General features: G+C 45.1%; 1 protein-coding gene across 5 annotated transcripts in view; it reads right to left on the bottom strand.

Moving 5' to 3' along the window:
* Positions 1–942: 942 nt before the first annotated feature.
* Positions 943–25,927, bottom strand: part of cdh24b (cadherin 24, type 2b) — a 120,925-nt gene continuing 95,940 nt past the window's right edge. For 2 of the 5 annotated variants that reach the window (XM_019864831.1, XM_019864830.1), the window contains exons 8-15: positions 18,782–19,038; positions 17,752–17,888; positions 16,204–16,325; positions 14,170–14,287; positions 12,334–12,654; positions 10,738–10,945; positions 7,337–7,826; positions 4,722–6,664 (exon numbers count right to left, since the gene is read on the bottom strand). In XM_019864831.1, the coding sequence (XP_019720390.1) occupies positions 5,633–6,664; positions 7,337–7,826; positions 10,738–10,945; positions 12,334–12,654; positions 14,170–14,287; positions 16,204–16,325; positions 17,752–17,888; positions 18,782–19,038 (2,685 nt within the window). In that variant the 3' untranslated portion in view covers positions 4,722–5,632. Of the gene's footprint in view, positions 1,079–4,721; positions 6,665–7,336; positions 7,827–10,737; positions 10,946–12,333; positions 12,655–14,169; positions 14,288–16,203; positions 16,326–17,751; positions 17,889–18,781; positions 19,039–25,927 lie in introns of those variants that run through there. The other 3 variants (XM_019864835.1, XM_019864832.1, XM_019864834.1) reach the window with 3 other exon arrangements.

A 25,927-nucleotide genomic window follows, 5' to 3' on the forward strand; every position in this document is an offset into this window, starting at 1 on the left:
ACACACACACACACACACACACACACACACACACACACACACACGCACACACGCACTAACCTGAGAGCCATGTGATGCAATCAAGCAGGACGATGAAAGTGTGTGCGCATGCACGTTTATTTGGAGTGGCATCAACAGTGTCATTCCCAGCTGTACGCAGAGTACATTTTATCTCCCGTCCTGCCATTCTGCTCTCATCAATGATGCACACCGCAATTATTGACAGTGCGATGACAGCAGATCTCGCCGAGAATGCCGCATTGCGATGTTGATGCTTGAGGGAGCCTGATAATAAACACACCTATGGGAGTTGTAAATCGATAAGAATGTTGTTTGGTTCCAGGTGAATATGTTTTATCAGTTTGATTGCAGTGTGCATGCGCACGCGCGCGTGCGTAACAGACAGCCGGTCAGAGAAGTCAAAGCTCCGTTTTGCCTCCAAATGACTTTCCATCTTTTTTCGACTCATGAATCTCATATTTAGGTTTCTCTGTGTGTCTGTCGCTCGCTGTCACCGTATAACAATGAAGCACACCGGAGGATCATTTCAAAACTAATCGCAAATACGGCTTGATGCAATATTGTTGCAGATTAACTGCTAATATGCTCCCGCATCCGCCTCTTGTTTCTGACTTGAGGCGGGTATTATCGTTGTGATCAAGCGGAGACCTGGCTAACGCGATCATTTTCGAAACCATCGTGCAGAAATAATCCCCCCCACCTCCCCTTTCACGTGCGATTATTTGAATAAATCTTTTTAACCAGCCATTCAGTCACACGGCAATGGCACGCAACCCCTCAAGCCATCATTTGTGACCAACGCTGCAGAATGAGCCCGACAAGAGTTCCATTCAGGACCTCGTATCACAGTTCCATCCGACATGTCTTCGATATAATTGCTGCTGCTTTTGGATTAAAAAAAAAAATAAGTTAAACTCTTGCTTTTTTTTTTTTGCCATTGAACAAAACAACCCAACGTCAACTTTCATCCGCAAGCTTCAATGTTGCGTGGAACTCAGGCCCTCCATCACAGTTCTCACATCCCCCTGAATCAGAGCACCGATGCTTCTCCTTCATCCTGCGGAAGACACACAAGCAGTCGCAGACGCACACATTCATGCAGTTTATGGTTCAGACATTTCAAGGGGCCAATTTGACAAGACACACCCGCAGACTCACAAGACTTGTGAGCCCACATTTGCATGTGCTCCACAGTGCTCTCAGTTGTTCGCTCTCTATTTATCTCTCCGTACCACACGCGCACTCACTCGCAGAGCAAATTTAAGCAGCAGAACTCGTGATTATCCGGAAATTTGTGAGACAGCGGAAGAAGCACAAGGTGGGCCTGATTCATCTTTTTGAAATAGTACCTTTTTTTTTTTTTAATTCAAATTTACAAAAAGAAAAAGTACAACGGAAAGAAGCACGTACATGTACAGCACGCAACTGTAAAACGGTATAAACATCACGTGGGAGCCATGACGCCAGGCGGGGGTGCAAAACCAATTGGATCTTTAAGGTGAAGTTGGATGAAAAAGCCTTTGATGGCATCCATTCAAATATTCACAGAGCAACTTTCAAATAGAGATGCAGGGATCCTGATTTTAGATTTCCTGTTCTAAACAAATCTAATCCGCTACTCTGTAGAGCAGTAAGAGCTGTGGGGAGCTGCAGCGCGTGCGTACTTTTATCCAAATCGATGCAACTTAGTCGGTTAATCACATCACACCTTTGATGGAATCAATTCATCTCGCTCACGAGGTTGAATAATCACTTCTGTCAAGTGGTTTTGTTTGTTGCCGTGCTGCATAACTCCAGAGACGCATCGCTTTGATTTGAACCAATCAAACACTTCCGGGCTTTGAATTAGACCAATAAGCGATACGAAAGACCTGGAGCCAATTTTGCATGTGCGACTCGTGTGTAAAACAACAAGTCCTTTCACGGTGCACTTCAGTTGAGCCGATTCCCTTGTGATTTGGTGCCCCTCCGTTCCTGTATTTGTGTGTGTCCGTTTCAAATCGAGACCAACACGTGTTGGAAAAAAAAAGTATTGATTTGGAGATAAATGTTTTGAACCTGTAAAAGGATTTATGGGATTTTGAAGTGCAGAAACTCCAAAATATAGTCCAACATAAATATCCAATGACGTTGTGCACCCCCGCTGCTTTCCAACTGTATTTGTATCTTGGTTCACTTCATCCAGTTCGTCCATCGTTTGATTCTGTGGCTCAGAAAAACAGGTCTACAGTATATGAGGTTGAATTCATCATGTCGTCGGACCAGCGCGAGAGCGGTGTTGGTCCAACACAGTGGACTCCAGTAAAAAAGGCAGTTGGTCAAGGATGCTTTACAACAAGGCAAGGAGGAATGTTTTTTTTTCGTTTGTTTGTTTTTTAATGGCACAACAAAGCTTCCTTTTGCTAAACATCTGTGGACTAATACATTTCCAACCTGATAGGAAAACTGTCCAAAAAAAATATTTTTTGAACCTTTACACCGAGGAAAATCATAAATGTGTATAAATAGGTATAGGATCATCTTTCAATCTGTCGGCCTCGAAGTCTACTGTGATTTTTGTTGCCATTACGGATGATTGTCGAAATCGTCAACTTTGCCAATTCGCAGTCTCGGCTCAGCTTGTGGGAGACCCCCTTTCGAAAGTGAGAGACAATGTCAGCCTTCACAGACGGCGAGATTTGCTTCCGTTTACCTGACGTGTTTTCAGAGCGTGTGCGCTGCCGGATGGACGACGACGTAACTAGTCGATCAGTCGCGTTGCTAAGCAACGGAGGGGAATCTCGCGCTGTACATTTGTTCCTAAGCAAGGTCGCGGCGGTCGTTAGCTTCCCACGTTTTGTCGTCGCGAAAGCCTTTTCACTATTTTGTGATTATTGAAGTTTAGGTTGTCAAGGTGTTTGTTGTCGGCAAAATCGGCAAATGGAAAAGGAATGACGGGAAATCGGGACTTTGAAATGTGAACGTTACAGCGGTGAAAACGTGGGTACCTTGAAAAGAGGTTCGGCTGTATGAACAATTTCCATACCTCTCAGGCAATGCAACGCTGACGACTATGCCCTTGAAACCAATTCTTAATTCCATATCGGGGTGTTAGTCGACAGTTTGGGGAAAACTATTTCAACTGGATTTTTATTTTAGCATTTTAATAGACTTTCTATCCACTTGACTGCCTTTTCATCAAAGAAGGTTTCTCGGTGGGACCAGACCGTGCTGAAGCATCCATTGACTAATATTTTGCACAATAAACTTTACTCCGAGGCCACGAGTCCCAGCGAGCGGCTGGAAGTTGTCACGAAACACAATCCGGCGTCTGCTCACTCCACGCGGCCGTCAAATCCAATTTCGTTTTTTTTTTGTTGTTGATGTTTCTAATCTACAGTACCACTCCACGCGGCCGTCAAATCCAATTTCGTTTTGTTTTTTTTTTTGTTGTTGATGTTTCTAATCTACAGTACATACAGACCGTCCTAAACAGTGATCCATTTGGACATGTACAGTAAGTTCTGCTTCTGCTTAAGATAAACAAAATTCATTAATTATTCTCTCGCTCTCTCTGCAATAGTATCCAGCGCTATTTTACATTTAATTTGTTTTGACACACCGTCAAACGCTTGTAGCATTTCCTTAATCCACATCTTATAAAGACAACTACAATCTTGAACATAAATCACCATCTATGACACAGTATGAAAGTGCAGTTCAGGCTTGAAAAATCATTTGCATCCCGACCTTTTACAAGAAAAGCAAAAGAGTCGTCACGGTGTTGTTGAAAGGACGAGGAGGATATTCATTTGGGCGGTCTGAATTCTCAAGTGGGATCTGGACGAAGCGTTTTTGTCTTCAACCCTTTTCCCAAAAGTCATGCAGTCAGTGTCCTCAAGACGCATCAGGTGACACAACAGGGCTGTTTGTTTCCACATAAAAAATAGTTCTTCTAGAAAACATTTACGAGATCAGTCACCGACTCGTCGTTGCTCCATACAGTCGATGCGTTTGCTTTTAGAAATGACTGCGGTACAATCAAAGCCGAAGAGTGTCAATGAGTTCCATGTGTGCCTACGTGCGCGTCTTTGTAAACATAGCAACACCGAACCACTAAAAGATGGGCAACGAGAGGGAGCGTGGGGCTGGGGTGGGGCTCGCATCATGAAATCATTCAAATCTTCACAATGTCTGTTTTCCTTGAGGACTGAAAGGAGTCTTTTTCTCTATTTGAGTCGTCGTTTCCATTTAGAATGAAGCGGCAAGCTGAAAAATTTATCATTCTGCCATTGGAAATTGAATAAAAAGTTTTTTTCCATATTTTTTTTTCATTGTTATTTTTTGACGGTGGTGGTCTCATTCCTCAACCGCCTCTGTCTATATATTATCACTTTATATTTAAATATATATTCAATCCTATTTTCATGTCTTTGCTGTTCAGGATATCATATCTCATCGTAGCCCAGGAATAAATCCCAGAGAAAAATAAAATATAGAACAGATACATTGCACTGAATGAGGTATGCGCAGCCTTTATAAAACATTTGGGCAGTTTGCTTGCAATGTACAGTTCGCACCTCATAGGGACACGGACTAAGTCGTCTGACATTTGAACCACCCGTCGCAAAAGGCTCGTGGGGAGGAATGTTAAGTTTTAACCAGTGTCTTATTTTGAGGGCTAAAACTGCATTCATTTTTTTTCATATTTTACACAACACTGAAATGATTGGAAACTGTATTTACTGATGCATGGATGTGTGAGAGTACACGGCTAATAGTCAACAGCCAGGTCTGCAAACCAACCAAAAATCTTCAAGAAAAGCAGTTCATATTCTATTCACGGCAATGTATCTGCAAAATAGCATACAGTGATACCTGAACTTACGAGTCTTACGAGAAGTCAGTGAATCCTGGTCTCGGAAAAACCTGTTACAAGTTTTGGTGGCTGTTTTTGGGCTGCCGGAACAGATTATTGGCATTTCCGTTCCTTTTGATGGGGAACGCTGATTTGACATAGGAGTGATTTGAGCGAAGAGGTCCGGGAACAAACTGAACTCTAAAGTCAAGGTATCACTGTATATTTTTCTTTTCTTTAGTGATCTTGCAGTTATTTTCGAGAATGAACATTTCGCTCTGCATTGATCCCTTTGTCTTTGTTTAACATACACACACATACGTCCGCTCAGAAAAGACAATCGCAAGCTTCTTCCTACTTTCTCCCCGACCTTCTAAACACAGAGTTAAAAGGACAACCTGTTTTCGCCGCGGTTTGCCACTGCGCGGATTCAATCGTGCACTGTTTATTTGGGTTGTTTTTTTTCCTTTGTCCAAAGTTTGAACAAATAGCTGTCGCCGCCAGCAGAAGCATCCTGTGCATTGTCTCGGTATCTGTGCTTGACCATATCAGTGCTTCAACACTTATTGCTTTAAATTACATCAATCACTGCCTCCCCTTCCCTTCGCGTTCTTCACCCTCCCTGGGCTCGTTTCTCTCTGTCTCTTTTTATTACTTTGCCTCTTCATCTTTCTCCCCTTTAACTTCTCGTCACATTAGTCTGGTTCTGGTAGTCTTTTCATCATTCTCTCCCCTCCCTTCCTCTTTCGCCCCTTTACCCCTATTTTTCTTCTTTTATCCTTCCTCAGTCTTTCCCTTCACATCGACCCCTCTCTCCTTCCTTTGCCCCCCTCTTTTATCGGGCTTCTCTTTCTCCTCTTTGGCACCATCTTCAACTTGTTCCTTTTCTTCTTTCTCTTTCTCTCGGTCTCGGAAGAGCTGAGCTAACTTGTGGAAGCGGGGCCCCCACTCTTCCAATCCGGCACCCCAGTCCTCCTTGTCTGCATCCTTCTCTCCTTCACTCTCAAGTGAGCTCAGCGATCCGGCGCGGGACCCGGTACCCTCCAGACCGTAGATCTGCACCGAGTCATACGGTGGTTGCGAGGGGTCAAATGTGACCTGGGCAAGACGTAGACGTAGGAATTCGCCCACCCTCAGAGCCAGAGGGGGAGCCCCGGTCCCCGGTGCTGCTCTGGCCGCTTCAATACCAGGAACCCAACCGGGGCCAACGCCCAGCACTCCCCCGTAAGCTCCCCGAGGCTGACCGGGGAAGGGCAATAGCTGGGGGGTCATATCCATTCTCGCCAACACATAGCCACCCAAAGCCACCCGGTCACGCCAGTCTCCAATCAAGCCGGGTGACTCCGGGTAGACAGTTGGACTACCAGTCAGTGGTATGCCGCCACCTTCTCTTTCTGGCCTCGCCACCACAAAGTTGCTCCCCAGCTCGAGTCCTCCCCTCTCCAGACTGCCGTGGGGCTCCTTCTGCCTGCGTACCTCCCCCTGCAAAACGGTGGCGTAGTTGCGAACATTGCTAGCTTTTTGTTGTCCATCAGTAGAGGTTGCCCCACTTCCGCTTCCGCCTCCTCCGCTGCGTTCAGACTCGGCACCTTTTGGAGAGAGACCAGCACGGGAGGCCTTCCGCCCCGCCATCGGGAGGGTGGCAGAATCGCACACCCAGCCTCCTACGCCGTGACCTTGGCCAATCATGGAGCCGGATCGTGTCAGGACAAGGTTATGCTCCCTTGGCAGTGTCTCCGACTGCACCTGGATGGGATGTAGGTGAGCACGAGTGGTTTCAGTCCAGGGTTTGGGTAGGGTGAAGTACTGTGAGGAAGGAGGATGATTTGGTCCAAATAGGGTGGAGGATGGTCAATATGGGAGAACAAGAGCGATGGCAATAACAAGTGAGACAAAAGGAAAGTCGGATGCCAAACAGAAAAGGAAGTCAAGAGTGGGAAGAAGCCATGGACAGATTCATTGCATACTAGAAAGAACTCACACTGCACCACGAGAGCGAGATGGAGTGATTCAGAGATAAAGTGTTTGACAATTAAATGAAGCTGAGGACTAGCGCATCTGCTTTGGCCGAATAAATAAAACACAACACGAGATAATAAATGGCAGGAAATAAATGTGCTGACGTGTCTGACTCATCACCACCCCTCAGCTTTGTCTTGAACCTCGTGGACATATTGCAAAAGATGAAACATATTACAAGGCTGGGACCAACGAAATAACAATGAGCTCAACCCCAACCTAATAATTATTTCATATTTCCCTAATTACTTCATTATCACGTCGTTTGTGTATTTGATTCACACCTAAAATAGTAACGCAAGTCATTGTAGACCATTATTAAATTGAAATTCAATACTCCATGCGGTTGCTATCAAATTGTCTCCATCGAGCAACATATGAGGCATGGAAGACGATACGTAGAGCTCGACAAATTCAGAGTGCGCTTAAGCTTAATAAAAGGACGGCTGCAATGCTTACCCAGTCCATATCATGACCGTGGTTGAGTTTTTCTTCGCTGCTCTCCTCAGTACAGTTGCTGGAGGTTCCCATCCCTCTTCGTTTCTCCTGGCTGTCACTAGTCCGTGGCGTTCCTTCATCCGATGTGCTCACGCCACTCTGGGTCGCAGCCCCGTCGCGGCTGCCCGCATGGCTTCCCGTTCGGCTCCCCGCACTGAGATCTGTGGGGGTTATGTACACGGCCCCCGACTCCATGGGTCCAACCATGGCCCCCTGGTTTTGGATGACCAACGAGTGGTCTGGTTGGCCTCCGGGAAAGCGGTATCCAAGCTCTGCCAGACCTGGTTCCAATGTTTCACCCGGTGTGCGGCGTAGCACGGGTAGTGTGTGGCTGCTGTAACAGAGGCGACCATAAAAGGGTCCTCCCGGGCCTGAGTAGTTGTGATCAACAACTGGATTCTGAGCCCAGCTGCAGGTGCGGGTTTTCTCTTGTCCGCGTTGGGTGTAGCGTCTGGAAGACACAAAACCACATTCAGATGTGACCTTTTTTTGGGGTGTGTGTGTGTGGGGGTGGGGGGGACTTAGAATCAAATCCAGTTTAAATGGAGTGCCCCGGACTAAATAATTGTTTCATCATATTTGGAAGCGGATTACTTGAATAGAGTTTAACCAAATAAATTGCAATATATATTTGGGGGGGATGTTATACAGATATGCTTGGAGCTAGATTGAGAGGTTTCTGAAATGACATTGCGAAACAAAAATTAGATACAAACAAACCCCCAAAAGCGATTTCAACTCCGTATAATTTCATGGGTAGCTTGTAGCTCATTTGAGAATAGTCACCCACTGCTGATTATTGGAGATATACAGGAGCCTATCATCTCACATGCTATTATTCTAACATAAAATATCATCAATATCATCTGTGCTGACATTGGAACGTGGCATCCATTAAACAAAACTGTACCTAGCTGACTGCACTTTGTGTGATCGGTTCAGGATGTCCAAAAGACAGATTGAACCTGACTGCAAACTTTTGAAGGACTCCGAATCTGCATCGCAAAGTTATTGGCACTCCAGAGACACCAGCAGCTTCAAATCACTGCTTGGTGCTTATCGGTGGCTTTTGAACAGCTGCTGTCTTAAAAGGATGCATTTGCCTGACAGAAACCTTTGGAATATGCCTTGATTGGAGCAAACCCGCTCGCTCTCTGAGTCACACTAATTGTTTAACGGTAGGCCTGCAATTGTTTTCTTCAAATGTCCACATTGTTTTTATTCCTCCTCAAGTCATTTCCATTTAATTAGGCTTGGCTCAAAAACAAAATACCAAACCTGTCTTGAGTTTTATATTCATGCAAAAACATTCCAGGGAAAACAAAAACTCGAATGTTTATTTAACTTCAATCCGACATGCGTGATAATTTGTAACAATGTTGACAGATATAGATAATAATTGCTGTTTTTTTTTCGTTGTAGCGCAGAAATACATTTGTATGCACACACACACAGAAATACGACAGCATAGGGGTCGAACCGACGAGCTGACACATCGACTTTACCTCTCCACAATGATGATAAGAGCTTGATAACTCGCTCATCACTTGTTTTGGCTTTTCACAACATGGATGCCATGCCGAAAGTAACAGGTCAACTCAAATCGAACAGCACAAGTGCTACGTGGCCATCTTTGAAAAAAAGCACCCGCTAACCCAGAGCGCTAGCTGACAAGTCCTCAAGCCACAACATCAAACAACGTCAAAGTGGCTCAATTAGCGAATCCGGCAAACTCCCCCCTTGTCATAGACAGAAGCCTGTCTGTCAAAACCTTTTCATTGTGAAAATAAAGAGTTAACAGCCCTGGACCTACGAGGACATAATGGCGCCCCAATCAATATCCTCACACACACTTCATCCCTCATCCGCAAACACAAGACACGCCTCACTCCCCGATTCACTCATCCAATCACAAATCACACTCAGACAGAATTTCAAGAACTATCCATTTAACACAAATGCGCTTTCGTGCCATACATTAAAAAGCATTCGCTAACCCTGTTTTTTTTTCTTTAATTACAGCACTGAAACACATGAGGTTTCAGTTGTGTTATGTGAATCGGTATTGGACCCCGACAATTTTCCGATTGTCTACGAGGCCGTGAATGGCCACTACTAGAGCACATGGTGGAACTCAGACAAACTAATTGGGAAAAAAAAAATGTTTTACAACTTTCCAAGAGCATCATCCATTGCGGGGAATTGCATGATTCGTGAGAGGGCATCTCATGTTCTTCTGTCTACCTCCCTCAATTGCAAAAGAATAAATAATGAGTTTGATTAACTAAAGGCAGGCTTCCTTCGTTTTTCTGGCCTCTTCACAGGACTTGCATGAATTTACTGGAGCTAATTATTAGACCAAAGGCAATAAAATGTTTCAAGCAACATCAAAGTGGCTCAAACAAGTCATGGATGTAGCACAGCATAAACAAGCGTTAACAAAACGAAAACAACATTGCGGCTCGTTAGGATGCTCGGCTTGAGAGCACTCCGCAACGGCGGTTTGACGGTGCCCGATCATGACCTCGGAGTTACGGCTTGAACGCTTCCAAAAGTGGATCACTTATTGTGCAGGCTGGGATTAAAGCTTCCACTCTGAAGCAGTAAATTGTCCCTTTTCAGGCGTCCTTTTAGTGTGTGAAAAGCGCCTAGGTATGAGGGCTGTTGCAATTAAATGTGTCACCGCACGCTTGTGTGCGAATGTTTGGTGACGCATGGGGAGAAATACTGCTTGGCGTCAACGGGTATGGGTGCGGAGGTGCTTTGCGGACAAACTTATTTCCTGAGCACAAACCGGTCGTCATTGGGAGTAGGGGTAGATCCTTTTCTCAATCCGAGTTCCCCAACTGACTCAGAGGCCCGCGGTCGCCACATCTGCATGCCAATGAATACATTATTGTACCTTTTTGTGTACATTGGCTTATATCACCGGGGGCATAAACTTTGCCAGGACTTGCCGATTAGGGCAAAATAGACAAAAGTGGCCTCCAGGGGCCGCCACAAAATTGGGAAAGAACTCACCTTCAATAGTGTGTCATTATTTTAAACTTAGTTATGACAATTTACTCTTAAAATTGAAACACTAACATGCTGTTGATTGAAATATAACACGATGCTCATTTTACCACAATTAAGACCAAAAAAAATCCCTCGATGTAAAAAAGGCTGGCCAAGACCAAGAAAATTCATGTGAAAGACGCTCAGAAATTACCGCAAGTTCAAAAACAATAAAAAATGCCATACACAACAGATTCACCACACTGGTTTGCATCAATGTCCACTGTCCGGGGACCTAATTTCTGAATGTAAATCATTCGAAGAACCCCAAGTGAGTCACGACAACATGAACAAGAGCAACTTACACGTTCCTGCTGTCCAGCGTGCGATAGCCGCGTGAGCGGGAGCTGTGGGGGGCGCTCTGAAGCGCAGCGATATCAAAGGCGGCCGTGTCGGCCTCGCCGCCGCCCTCGTCGTCATACGTGATGATGTTCTCGCGGACGTCATCGTCCTCCAGCGGTGACAGCGAGTCGCGCTTCTGACGCCTCAGTGACAATGACAGGGCGCTCACTGCTATGGAGCGACGGCAGCAGGTGCAAAGGAAATTGAGGGATGAAAGCGAACAAAGAATGATGAAAAGGGGTCAGGGGAGGGCACAGGGGAAATAAAAAGAAGACCGAGAGGGTAAAGGGAGGGTGGGAGATGGAGAAACATTAAGGTTAGACAAAGAGGTGAGACAAAACAAATTCAGAGGAGGCCTCGGGTTAGAGGGCAGGTGCATCATATCAGCGGGCTGCAAGCCACCGCTCTGTAATTGACTTTGAGCTCCAGCCAGGCAAACAGAAGCTTTGCTGGATTGTCCCATGTCGCCGTCGTTCCAAAACACAGCCTAACATTTGGCTGCGGGGGAAAAAAAACAAAAAACCTACAGCTCCTTGGATGCACAGATATTTTAATAGCTTTTTATGACTGTTAGTCCAGTATATATTGCTGGAGAGCTACTGTGAGTATGAGAGGCACCGACCACTAAGTTAGCCGACATAGCAGTCAAAGTATTTGGTGTGGATATGAATCGTGCCAACAACAAACATTTGTGATCCGTCACCCATCGACGTTGGTGTCACATGCACGTTTGTGATCGAGAGTCACAAAACAGAGACGATCGTAATTGCGCTTTCTAAAGAAACCTCGGCATTTTGTCGCTGCGCATAATTGGAGGGGTCCAATCTTTTTTTTTTTTTGTCATTGCACAGTATGCGATGAAACTGTGGGTTTAGTTGAATGTGAAAATGTTTTTTCCTATACTCGACTTGTTTATACTCTTTTAGTCCGCCAAAAAGCCTCACCGCATCACCTTCACGCAAACGTGCCTCCCTTTGTGATTGAACAGCTCTCATCCAGAATGATAATGTCCCTCTCAGCAAGGCACGAGCGGGGATTCAACGGAGTGAATGGAAATGACAACGACGCTGGCCACCACCCAACACTTCCTCACCACCCGGACGTGATTCAATTGAGCGTTTGTGAATTCCTGCTCAGGTGGAAGTGACATTTCATTGTGTGGCTACCCACGACGCCAGCCAAGAAACTCAAGCATAATAGTGATTTTAGGGGCGATTAGCAACAAATAAATAAAGGAATAAATAAATCACCCTTCCTTTCAAGCGGCTGTGACTATGAAATATTTACGCAACTGCTTTCATACTCTCAGTTGAAGATTAAGCACGCCGGCATGTGGTGAAGGATAAATGTAGCTAAAGTCTGTTTACTTGTCTTTTCATATGTAGATTTGTGTAAAACAGTTTTGCGGTCATTCTACTGCAATTGTATCACTAACGTATAATTTATATGCTGTGGTGTTGTTGTTAGAATGAAATAAGCAAAAACAAAATGCACATTGTTGTTTTAAATGACAGTCCCATTAGCTCGTGACTGACTTCTGCTATATTCACAGAACTTACCCAGGAGCGTCGCAACACATGCCAATATGGCCAGCAGAGCAGCGGTGCTGAGGCCAGGCGAGGGCAACGTGGAGTGCTGGGGGAGACAAACGGCTTCTCTTTCGCGCTCCCATTCGCCCTCGGCCTGTTTGCCCGTCTCTCTCTCCCCGGTCTTTGCCCCTCCTCTCAGGCAGGGGCAGACGGACACCGTGACGGTGCCGGTGCTGGTGAGACCCGATGTCCCGTCTCTTAGAACCAGTGGCACATAAAACGTTAAGCTGGAAGACGGAGAACGGGACAGCGGCTGCAGCTGGGACAGCAAGACCAAGCTTGCCGTGGGACCTGCCGAGAGATCATGCAGGTGACAATCTTTCAAATGTTGTCCGAATAACATCATTTTCTCCCCCCGATTCATTTCTTCTGAACATTCTTCCGGTTTCGTTATAATGAAGATCTATTGCGGTGCCTGCTTCGCAATCCAATCGAAAATCTAACACAGTAACGGATCTGTGGGAGCTCCACGGACAAGAGCGGTGACAGCAATGTTATTGTGTGTCAGGGAAGGAAATATCGTCGTCGTTTCCCCTGACAGTCTTTTGCTCATTTTTCTCACTTTTCTATGTGTAGTTGCAGCACAAGCTGATCCAAAAATCAACATGTGTAGTTTGAGTTTGCATAAGCTGCACTGTCTTGGTCTTTTTTCTGCGAGAAACTCAAAGTTGGAAAAAAAAAAAAATCCAACAACATAATTTGGCAACGAGGGAAAGGCGCAAGGTGCTTCATGTGATAATTTTGATCCATGATCTTAGCCATGCTAGTCACAGCCCCTATGGGGGCTATTCTGGACAGCATCTGGGAATTGCTGCCGTCTATGTGCTCAAACATTACACAGCTCTATCATCCTCCTGCGGCGCTCTCCTTTGGATTTATGTTGTTTCTGCTCAGCAACAGCAACTCTCAGGCTTCAAATTCCACAGACACGTGACAGAGTGACAGCAATTTTTTTGTAGTGTACGATACACTGCTTTTTATTTCACATCATATTTCTGGTACAGCAAAGGAAGTACTCACTCCTGGTATGCACTGCCCAAACCATTACAACAAAGTCAGCAATCTGGAGTTTCAGTCATGGAATTTGATCATCATTATTGAGCGTTTGCACCATCAGAAGCACCATTTGAGAAGTGGTGGGGCTCTATACAGCCTGATGCATTTTGTGACATTCCATGAAAAATGCTAAGCGTCACGATGGTCAAAACAACCCCAAATCGAAAACCAAGTGCTGACTGGAATACAGCAAATAACGCGTCAACCGTAATAATAGCGCAGTGTGAGACAAAGATGGAGAATAAATGAAAGAGTGTCAACAGGGAGAGATCAGAACAGAATGTATGGTGCCCTCCGTAATCATTGGCACCCCTGGTTAAGATGTGTCAAAAGCCTTAATAAAACTGGATTTGTGAGAGGCGAAAGAACATCTAGTAACCGGAGGTGATGAATGGCACTGCTTGGATTTTTCTTAACTTGCAGTAGCACTTAAGTGAGCTTAACTTCTGCATTATGTTCGACAGCATGCGTAGACGTCAGGGAAGAGTATAACAAGAAAATCAATGGGCCTCCAGAAACAAAGGACGGATCCTGAGGACGAGAGTAGGAAGAATAGTCACATGTGGGGGGTGTTGGAGAAACGAATTCAACCATAAAAGAAAAGGGACTGTAGGTGTGAAAGAGAGGAGGCAAGAAAGGAAGACGACATCAGGCGGAGAGAAAAATGTGTGATTATGAGCTTTGAAATGTAGAAAACAACATGTTCGGATTAAGCCAAACCGGAGTCGGGGGGGATGATTGAATGCTTACCACCACTGTCCCTGACACTGAAGTTGAGGGCAGCCCTGGACTCCGGAGGGATGCTGAAATACACCGTGCTGTCATTCCCTCCTTCATCTCTATCAATCGCCCGCAACACCTGCACCACCTGAAAGCCAGAGATAGAGGGGAGAGCATCAATGCATGTGCGTGTGAGTGCACGCGAATGAAGGGGGATGGAAAAGTTGCAAGATGAGAACGAAAGTAATGAGAGAAACGCACACGCACGCGGTGCTTTTAGCGAGCAATAAGCCATTAGCCGGCGTCAGCACAAATCAAAACAAGCCAAGCAATTAGCATAGCGCCGCGTGTTAACCAAGTGTAATACACACCAAATAAATAACTGGCTGACATGAAATGCCTCGCACGTATGCGCCGCTATATGGCTTTCCGTTTGGGAAGAGCATTTGCACGAGTCTGTCTTGGCAGCGGGCACAACATGATTCGAAAAGGGTCGGCCGAAACTGATGGGTCATTCCTTTTGAATGAAAAACGACAGTCATTATGATGCAAGACATCCTTTTTGAGAGATTATCTGAAGCTGAAGAGGTTTGCATGCCTTGCGAGCTCGAGAGTATACCAGGGGCCTTTTGAGTAATCTTGCTCGCATTCTGGTATCAGTTGCTGATGTGTGTGAATATTGGATTGTGTCGTGACTAATGACTTGTCACACACAGACATGCGGACACGCCCCAACCCTTTTGAGGATATCATACGCTTTTTTTTTCATGTGGTCTCGCTACAGCTCAGCCATGTAACTGCATAAACAAACACGGTGTCACAAGCCAAATTGAAAAAAACGAATCCACAGCATTGCCACAGAATTCAGTGACAAAGCCAAAATAAAGGTGGTGTCCAGTGGGAAATTTAGGAACAAAGAGATGCTGTCAATGGATTTGCTGGGACGTGAACCCATCTGAGAAATATAGAATGAAATCATAAAAATAGGGCATCAGAAAGAACGTTTGAGAGCAACTTCAACTGCAATTCATTTTGACAATATTGGATCCCTCAAGGGTCAATCCTTGGACCCCTTCTGTTCAGCCAGTCCATGTGACCTTTGGGGCAAATGCTCAGAACGCTAATGTTGGCAATCACAGTCATGCAGATGACAGACATATACAGTATATTTATCAATGCCCCAGAATGACATGAGTTCAGTTAACGTATTGTGCTACTGTCTCAAGAAGATTAACAACTGGATGCGCCAAAATGTCCTTGAGCTGATCCTGAACAAAACTGAGGTCATTATTTTCAGCATTAAAGAAAAGAGGATTGCTGTCAGAAAACACCTGAAGTCACTGTCTTTAGAAAAGAAAGACCAAGTCAGAAATCTTCTGCTGGTGAGAGACTCTGACCTGACTGCGAGCAATCACATCAAAGCAATCATCAACAACATATCCAGAATAAAGCGTTGGTTGGATGCAGGCTGGGAGAAACTTAGCCATGCTTTTATCTCTTGTCCAATTGATTCTTGTGACGGTCTTCTGACTGGACTCCCTCAAAAGAGCATCAAACAGCTGCAGCTCATTCAGAACGCTGTTGCTCGGGCTCTGTCCATGAGATGATATTCACATTTCTAACTCGAATCATCAGTCTTTCGGCATTTGTTTTTTTCTTTTGGGATGTCAACTTCAGGAATTTAAATCAGGCAATGATACTCTAGAGAGAAAATACACGTCTCACATGTAGGTTATTACAACATACAGTTAAGCTCCAATTTATTCCTATCCTGGTAAAGAATGGACAAAATAGACATGCCCACAAGTATTCGTAGCCTCTATCAATAAAGACAAATTCTATTCTGTAGATCAATAGTTGAATAGGATTGTACTCGTAATTATGTTTGTGAATGTTTGTGAAGATTGTGAATCCGCAAAACGATGAGAGAATTCTGTTTCCGCATGAAATGCCAGATCTGAAAGGTCATTACATTTTCGTGCACAGATCCACCGTTCCAAAGCTTTCGTCCAAATGCACCGTACATTTGAAACATATGCGATCTCCTGCGGAAATGATATTTACCTTTCCAGTGGTGGATGAGTCGCACATGGCCGTGGTGTATTGCCTGTCCAGCTCGGGAGCATTGTCATTCAGGTCTAACGTCTCGATAGCAACCAGAACCCGAGACACCTGGCTGGGGTTGTCTGAAAAAGCAATTAAGAGACAGATTGTTTACAACACAAAGTCCACACAAACGGCTCCAAATATAAAATTCCATGAAGAAAATTCCCCGATGCAGTAAACATGCCCGTGAATGCACACAAAGGTGCAATGCGCGCTCCATTAAATCGGCTCAATTGTACTTGTGGGTAAACTCCAGCATTTTGGTGTTAATCCAAACCTTCGCACTCAGATCCCATTAGTGAGTTTGCTGAATATAAAGTCTGATTTGGCTGCTGCTGCAGCTCTCACCTCCTCAGCTGGAAAATAACCGATGTTTCCACTGCGCCAGACACACATAAAATTGCTCCGTTCTGAGGTACAACAGCCCGAAGAGCGCCTATGTGTCTGTGTGAGAGTGAGAATGGGGAGAACAATCAATCTGCATGGAGTTACGCAAGAGATGTCGTTCAAATGGATTAGCGGACTTCCGTCGCTCATTCACTTGGATTGACACGCTTGAATGGGCTCTCACGGCCACGCTTAAAATATGTGGGGTCCCATTCTGAGCTAGACATCACACTGCCTCATTTTAGGCTGTGGTTGTGACACAATTCGGGCACGCGTGCACACACACACGCACACGCACGCACAGTACGACTGCTTCCCATTCCCGAAAACAGCTTTTATTGTACCGTCATGCCATAGGAGTGAACGGTGCGCCCGTGGCCATCATGAGACCTGCTGCGCACAACGTCAACAACGTCTCTGGCAGTTTGTTTATTAGATGGGGCTCATTACCGCAGACAGACACTCGCTGGGCTACTCTGTCAACACAACACCGCTCCCACAACAAGTCCGGAGTACCTTTCGAGGCAAACCATGGACTTTATCCATGGCGAGACGGTATTGGAACATCATCGAGGGAAATTGTTGTGGAAATGAGGTATTTTGCATGAATGTAAATGTTGAGTTCTGCAAACCTTATGCAAGAGGGATGATGGTTGGCAAGACGCACAATTAACAAGCGATGCTCAAAAACGTCTGCATGCTCGAGAGTTTCTGCTTCTTTTAGATGGTTGTTTGTCAATGTTGCCATTCTTCGTGAAGGGCAAGTGGATACAGTTCATTTAGGAGGTGACGCTATACTGCCCTGTGATTTGAATAAGCTCTACTCTTTCTTTCCTTCCATTGCTTTGCTTTTCCCTTTTCAGCTTGAATCCTGGCTCATCGTAACTCCAAATGCACAGTATACTGATGGAACAAAATATGAACCCAAGTCTTCCGACTGGTTTGCAAATTCTAAGCGGCTTAGTAAAAAGCCACAAGGGAGACTGTGCCTTTTGGTCACCATGTAATTATGACCAAAAACTAAACACACTGATGAACGGGTAAAAGGGTCCATGGTGGTAAAACGAGGGAACACATGATGTATCCCTGTGAAGTGACATGTAAAGAATGACTTCTAACCTCTCTGGGTGGCAATGACAGTAATGTTGTGCCAGTGCTCACGTTCCCGGTCTAATTCCATGGCTGTCGTGATGAGGCCAGAGTCTGGGGTGATGCGAAAAAGAGCCTCTGGGTCTGACTGAGGATCAATGGAGAACCTGGAGAAAGGCAAGTGAGAAAAATAGTCAGAGAGAGAGGAGAGGGAAAGTGAGGTACCAAAAAAAGAGGGGGGTGGGGGTGGACATAGAGAGGTAAAGTACAATAAAATAGTTACGCTGTAAAGTAAGGTACCAAAAAAAGAGGAGGGGGGGTGGGCATAGAGAGGTAAAGTACAATAAAATAGTTACGCTGAAGGGAAGAGAAAAAAGCAGCGCGCGTGCGGCAGAAGAAAACAGGCCGCCAATGTGCGAGGGAGCGATAAGAGAAAGTCTGCGTTCAAATGGCCAAAGCATTAATACAGGGAGATTCTCAAAGATGATAGCGAGTCTTTTGAAGTGCTACAGATCATTTGAATATCTCTTTTGAAACATCAACTATCATTCCTCCCACACAATCGCTATTAGCACTTTTGCCGATGATAATTGGGACATCATTCAGTTTTGTTGCCGACAAATTACCGCCTTAGCGTCCTCAAAACCATCGGAATAACCTTTTGCAACAAAAGAAGCTGAGTATCCGTGCAAGCTTCCGTGGTTGCTTTCTGGCTCTGGGGAACGGCGAGTGGGCTTTCGGTTAGCTTAAATAATTTGTTTAGCGGTAAACGTTGCTAAGCTTCTATCCGAGGAGCTGAATATCCCCGATTTACAAATGGATCTGTGAATAAATTCTTCCTCTGAGACCTAAAAAAGTACAGTAGTGCCGCTATAGTGTGAGAAAATATTTAAATGAGGAGTTTGATGGAACGATAGGACTTTGAACTGTCAAATAAAGCCCATGAAAAAGTCTGAACAAAGCTCTATTTAAGCATTGCCTTGCGTGTGTCAAACAAAAGCATTGTCAATAAAGAGATGGAGATACTTTTCCTTTTATTTTGAGCTTGTGTCAGTTATACCTGATGTTATTCGTCAGACCGGTATCTGGGTCCACAGCACTGACTCGGCCCACGGTGCAGGCTGGGGGGCAGTTTTCGGAAACGTCCATGTGGTATCGTGCCCTGGAGAACCTCGGAGGTTCGTCTGCATCCAGCACCGCTACTCTGATGGAAGCGCGGTCTTTAATCGATCCTCGACGCAAGAAGCGAGGGTCCACGGTGGGATTCAGAACCTCCACAGAGAAAGAGTAGGAACTGCGGCTTTCATAGTCTACGGCCTGGAGAGAGAACGAGTACGGTTACAGTGGCTGGATGACATGTTAGGCATCGCAGAGTAGAACCACTTTCGCTTTGGATGGACATATTGCAGTGTGGACTCTGTAACACTTTTAAGAGCAGCGCTATGCAAATTAGGTTGGTTTTTTTTTCCCCCTTTACACGCTATTTTCGGCCTCCAAATACTGCAAGAGTCTGTTTGCATATCAAAAGCAGAAAGATGGAAAATAAGAATTGCAGCGGTCGAAAGGGAATTTTAATCAGAGGTTGCTTTTGACGTTGATTTAAACAACGTCTTTACTTCTGGCACATCAGGTTTTTGAGTATGTTTTCTTTTTTGTTGTTGTTGTTTTGAGGCTTGACCACAAAAGCCTGCGCAATACAAATTTTGCCCTGAAATGTAATTTACAGCTAATGTTGTTTCAGAAAAAAAATAAATAAATCCACCCAAAACTGAACCTAACCCTAATTCATAAATATTACTCAATATATCATTAGAATACACACTAAATTATTGTTATTATTATTATTATTAAAAAAATGAGTATGCAAGACAAAAAAATACTGGCAGATTCGAAATCAGTGCAAAAAAAATACATATACTTTTGAAAAGTCAACTTGCATCTATGAAAATGTGTTGACCAGTGCCAGTGTGAGAGAAAATAAGAGGTGAGGAGCTGCTGTCAAAGAACATTAAAAGAAGCAAAAGAAGAGTTAAACATCATCATCGCGCACGATACTTTGAAATGTGATTTTATCATCGGTTGACTGTTTATACAGACAGTACATCACTATGCCAACTCCAAGCAGACACCTGCTTGGAGCCTCACTATGATTGAATTGAAAGTCTTTCGTGTCATAGCAAAAACAGGTCGTCGAGATTGCGTTTTGGAACGAAACCCACTCACATCCTGCTTGCTTGTTACCAGACTTGTTTTGGGGCCTATTTGCCTGCGGTGGCCATGTGATTAGGGGCCTTATATGTAAAGCAAGATCTCGAAAGCTATGATCATCTCGGCAGGGCAGCTTGTTACAAAGTGGACCAACAGACACACATACAGGATCATTTTTGAGTGTACAAAATATTCGCGAGCGCGGCTGTGTTTATGAGCTGCTCCGAGGGCTCCTTTTCATTGCACGTGGCTTTAGATCTTCTGTCACTATGCTTGTTCTTAAAGTATTTCTGTAAGCATGTATCATTCATTGATGAGTGGCACAGAAAAAGAAGCGGGGAGCGGATAAATAGGATCTCAGGCTTCGCGGAATATTTGCTGTCAGTTTCTGGTAGAAAAAAAAAATCATTGTGAGGGTTCAGGCTTCACTGGGAATATTGATATCCCACTTCCTCTTCTCTTTATTTCTGATCCCTCATTTTCTATTCCACCACATCCCCTTCTCCGTGGGCTGTAAACCTCAGCAAAGTGCTTCAGAGGAAGTCGGCAGTTTCAGCAAGAAAAAGAAAAATGTTACATTGGAAACGAGAAAGCAAAGTAATTGCTGGGATACCCGCAGAGGGGGTGGTTAAATAAATAAATAAATAAAACAAACGTGTTGGGAAACGCACCAACAAAATGTTTGGTGAGAGAGGCAAAGACAAAGAGACAGTGGGCGTGCGTGTGTGTTGTGGCGCAGATGGAAAAAAAGTTCTCTTTACGTGAGTCCTATTAATGGGAAGAACTTGAAAATCAGTCTGGGGAGGAGAGGTGTCACTTGCTCTGTGAGTATACACTCATCACTCTCGCCCTCCTTTTTTCATCGGGCACACCATCATGCCAATCTGCCTCCCCCATCTCTTCCTGACACGCTCCATCACCCGCCCAGCGATGCCCGCCCATCTCGTTTTTTTCCTAATGTGTCGGTGATAGGGGGCAAGCTCGAACAAACCTCCTCGCACACTAAAAAGCTTCAGCCCTCATTCGTCCTAAAAGGAAACACTTATCACCCACAAGCTCAAGTGCACCATGTTTTGCTCCCCGCATCAATTATTTGCCTCGCGTCCATTAATATTTTTATGCACTGACACGTTCCGCCGCTTCACATTTTTAGATTCCTCTGCCTCCAACCACATTTTCTCTCACCTTGGCCGTCAATTCCACATTTTAGGCCTTGGTCATTCTTCAGGTTTGTCCTGATATTGTCAGCAAGATGATCATTTTATTGGAGCCGCAATGAGTAGGCCTACTGGTGAATGGTTGTTTGTGTGGGTGGTGGGCACCACAAACAGAAAGCAGAGTTAAATGTGAGTTAAATTTCCCCATGAGCGAGTTTAATGATTTAATGAATATGAAAAAATATACTGTCTTGCTTCACAACTATATTAAGTAGAATTCATGACAGGTTGTTGTAAAAGAACACATGGGCGGGTCCATGTCATTGTTAAAATGATGTGCCATGCGGGCCTGATCAGTACTTTTTCGAACCTCTGGATTTAGACGCTTTTTATTAATGCGGACCCTCCACTGCATATAAATTTGCGAACGAAGGCCGCCCTATCAAATAGGTGTTATTCACAGAGGCGGACAAAGCGGGTGTTTTTCCGCCCCAAACCAGGTCATTACAGATGTACCTTCTCAGTCCATCACTCCCGTTTTGCTGACGACGGACTGAAACATGAATATACACCGCGGGGTTACTTCGAGCAGACTGCATTGATTATGGGCTCATCTCATTGCACGTTCCTAAGGCCTCGCTCCTCTCTTTACATGCTAGCACCTGCCACCAGAAATTCCGTCGAGGAAGTGAGGAGATGACAAAGATGTGAGGGGGGAGGAGGTAGACATGTTTTGGGGTTACTTACCTGATGAGCCAATGAGAGCGGGTGGTCACCACATCAATACAGGCGGGACCGCGGCTCAAGTGTTATGTCAACAACGGGTTTCTTAGGGTTTTACTTTTAGAACAAGTATACAGGGAAGGTAAGGGGAAATTTATCCAAGAAAAGGCATCCATTTTGGTGAGAAAATACAGTGGCATAAAAGTTGGTATGAAAAAAAAAAAAAAAAGAAACAATTTATTACATTACAAAACCATCATTACTTAAAATGTATTCAATTGTTCATTTAAAAAAGATGCATAAAATCCAGCATCTTCAATGAGGAGAAATATTATTTGGAGCTTTTAAAGAACAGCGAATGGAAAATAAATTATTGATGTTTAGAACCCACACAATATAAATGTATTCATCCAAAAACGGACACGCGCACGCATAAATATGCAAACACACACGCACACGTTTTTTTTCTTCTTTCTATTATGCACTAATTTCATGGTCCTTTTTACAATTCATTTGAGTGGGTGTGGAGAGAAAGGATTAACATTCATAATAGTGGCCATTATGAAATGCATTAGCGCATCTGCCTCACATCAGGCGAATCGAGCCACTCTGTGACTGACCGGCCAACAGACCGCGGCGTAACCCGCCACTCGCTTGACATCAACTGTGTAAGGCTACAATTACGCCCGAACTTAATGTAAAACAAGTGGGATGGAAAAAATGGATTGATCAGCGTTTATTACGGCGGAAGGTCCGTCACTGACGGTCTCCTGTTTCGTTGGCGGACTGGCGACCCACGAAAACTTTGAAACACTGACAGAATAAGCGCAGACGGAAGCGATTTTCAGGCAATCACCCGAACTGTCACTCACCAAAAAAGCAAAGACGGCCTTTGGCAAGGATCACAATCTACTGTTTGCTAAAGACTTCATGAGAAAAGAGCACAGGGTACATCAGAGGATGCAAATAGTTGACATGTATTAGCCAGGAAAACAGAAACGTACCAAGAAGTATCGAGACGAGCATCCCAAATGATTGTATTGGAGAATGTTTTGTGGTCTGATGAGCCAAAGATGAACCTTGACCAAAGTAGAAAAAAAAAGGCTACAGCTTCGAGAACTACATGATTTGTTCATGAATTCAAGCATCATCTGTGATGAACACGATGGCATTAAAAAAAAAAAATCAACACAGACACACTTTGTCTGATGATCAAGAGCGATGCAAACAAACTGATCCGGGGATCCGCATGAGGATAATGATGACAGAAAACAATAAAAGGGTTCGAGAATCGTTCAGTAAATCTAAAGACGCAAACCCTATAAAGGAATGCATCTGACCATCGGTCGGGAAGGCCGAAGGTAGTCTTGGTGTTTCTGAAATGTGGATGTCTGGGGATTGATTGCTTTGATATGCTGTGATTAAGAGTAATGTCATTTTTCCCCCCCTCCTAACAATTGGCATTCAGAATCATCTAGTTTGAACATACTGTGTAATTTCCATTTTTAATGCCTCTTATAATTAGGAGAAATTAATTAGCTAACCTACTTGCCGGAGTAATGAAACGTGATGCACGCCTCCCCAAAGAAGCTGACCCGGAGGCAAACATGCTCAGTTTACAGTGTGGGCGCCCATGTGTGCGCGTTTGCGTTTGGCTCACATACAATCGATGCACACGACTTGCCGGGCTCGGTTGGACGTTCTGAGGTGGTTCTCCAGTCTCGCTGTCTGTACTGTAATCGATGATGTGCAAGAGTCGATGATCATTTGAACACAAGGAGAGCATGTGGCTCCTCGTGCTGACCAGGCACAGCTTTACTTCCTGTCCCGCCGTCCTTGGTCTTTTTTTGTTTCGTCCTACCGTACCGTCTAAATCAAAATCGTACGTCGCATTTGTCTGATGACAAGCGCTTTGGACATTTCTGCCAACCAGCATCACTCCAAGAGTTGAGAGAACCAAGCTTCTTCTTAATCTCCCTTTTGACTTTGTTCTCCCGATGCCGTCTTTCCTCTTCGTGTCTTATGTCTCTCCCCGATGTCACTCAAATGCGGCGAGCCTCCCATTTTCAACTTCTGACCAAGACGTCGTTCGCTCTCTTCTTTCCCCTCATCACTTTCTTCCTCTGCGGATGTGAACACAATCTCTCCTGGTGAGAAAACAAACACGGATGATCCTGGGCTCGCCGCCGGCGTGTGACCGAGGATAAGACAGCCGTTTTAAATGTGAGCATATGGAAATCATCACCGCAAACTGACACGAGCACAAGCTTGCTTGTCCCTCGGGTAGATGGCGGGGCTCTGCAGGGGCATAAACGGTCGGCTTACGTAGCTCACAGCTGCCTAAATGGGACGCACCTCCGAGGGGAATCTCCTGAACAAGGATGATACTGATGTGTCATGATCTCAATCGATCAACGTGAAGCGGATCGAAGAGATGCACACACCATCTCTGTGTCCGTCTATGTGCGCAAAGGCTGGATACTAATTTCTGCACTGGGAGCACAAAAATGAGTGCGATGGAGTTTTTTTTCAACCTCGACAGATTTTTATTATTTGAAAGGAACGTCAATTAGCACAGGAGCAACTAGCAAGAGCCCACCCACCGAATAGTTCCCCCCACAGTCCATTAGAAGGCACGACTGAAGTCGAGGAGCAATTGCGCCACAGAAGGCGATGCGAATTCGCCAATTACCTTCCACTTATACTTCGGCCTTGTTCATAAGCTCTATCAAAACTCAATTGGCTGCAATATGAGGAGATTTTTACTAAATGGGCAGGCTCACCGATTAAAAAGAAAAACGAAACAATTCAAAAAAGAAATGAGATAAATCCAGAAAAAAAAAGGAATGAATTTCAAATGTGGATGCGCACTTCTTTGTGCCGCGTGTGGATGTGAATAAGGCTTCGTCACAGAAAAACAATCTTTACAGTCTGACGTGGCCCGCAGACAATGTTCAGCGCAAATGAGGCGGCGAAGCAAGGGAGGGCATGCCAAGAAGAGCTTTGGAAGATTTCTCTGTGAGTTTGCATCTGCTTGCTTTTAAACTTTGGGCGTTTCGTGCATTTGTGATGTTTGCGGGCACATCGGTCACAGAGGGCCGGAGTAACGAAATGCGGAGAGACAGTGGCTGATGATGGCGGGAGAGGGCGAGGAGGGCCAGAGCGGGAGAGATGGTTGTTTTTTTGTTGCCGGAGGTTTCTGTGGGACAGAAAGTAAATAAGCGGCGATAAGCAGCAGGCGGCTCCGGCCGGCAGCCAGACTTGCGGGATTTTAATGACCCGCCTTCTTTTCGTCGTCCCTCGCATTTCCATGTCTTCACCGCGTCGTCTTCCTCCGGCTGCTCCGATGTAGCTCACCCACGTCTTCTTCTGCCCGCGGTCTTCTTCTCCTCTTCCAACCTCATTTTAACTCTTTCCATCAGCTCCCGCTCTCTAAATCTGCTTGAACGCGCAGTCCAAGTCTCTTAGCCACCTGCCATCTGCCATCATCCCGCTGAGGTAGACGAGCGAGTACGACACAGCATCTTTCCTTCCATTCTCAAGCCGCCGATCTCACCTCCTGTCCTCCGTCCTCACGGTTGAAACGGAGACAGCGGCAAGGTCAAGTGAGTCATATCCTGCGCCTCTGTATACTTGATCTCCCCGTGGTTTTATTAGCGCCTGCGTCCTTGTGTGCGTCTCCACTCAGCGCGTTCCCAGAATTTGTGTGTCTGTAATCGTCCATCGGCTGTGAAAGAGATTTAGCAGACAGCAGCGGGGTGACAAGCGGGGGGTCAAGGCCAACTTGACGGTGACACAAATTGTTTCGCTGGGAAGTCCTTCCTACTCTGGGGAGGTTTGAGGGCACACAGATCCTATCGCATTCTCCCCTGTTAAAATCCATTTCGGCCTCCTGAGTGCTCATTATTGCCCGAACTTAAATCAACACAGAAAAAACATGCACAATCTGTTTCAAAATAAAATCTTATCAGGCTTCTTGTGCTTTTGTTGGAGGTTCGGGATGGGATGTGTGTGCGTGTGTAGGTGGGTGTGGGTGTGTGATTTAGTTCTCTTGCTCGTTCGCTGAATTTAGTGGCAGACAAGGCTACTTTTGATCCCATTCTTATGTGCAATTTTCG

Source organism: Hippocampus comes, unplaced genomic scaffold (assembly GCF_001891065.2).
Source record: "Hippocampus comes isolate QL1 unplaced genomic scaffold, H_comes_QL1_v1.1 scaffold285, whole genome shotgun sequence".
NCBI classification, from domain to species: Eukaryota; Metazoa; Chordata; class Actinopteri; order Syngnathiformes; family Syngnathidae; genus Hippocampus; species Hippocampus comes.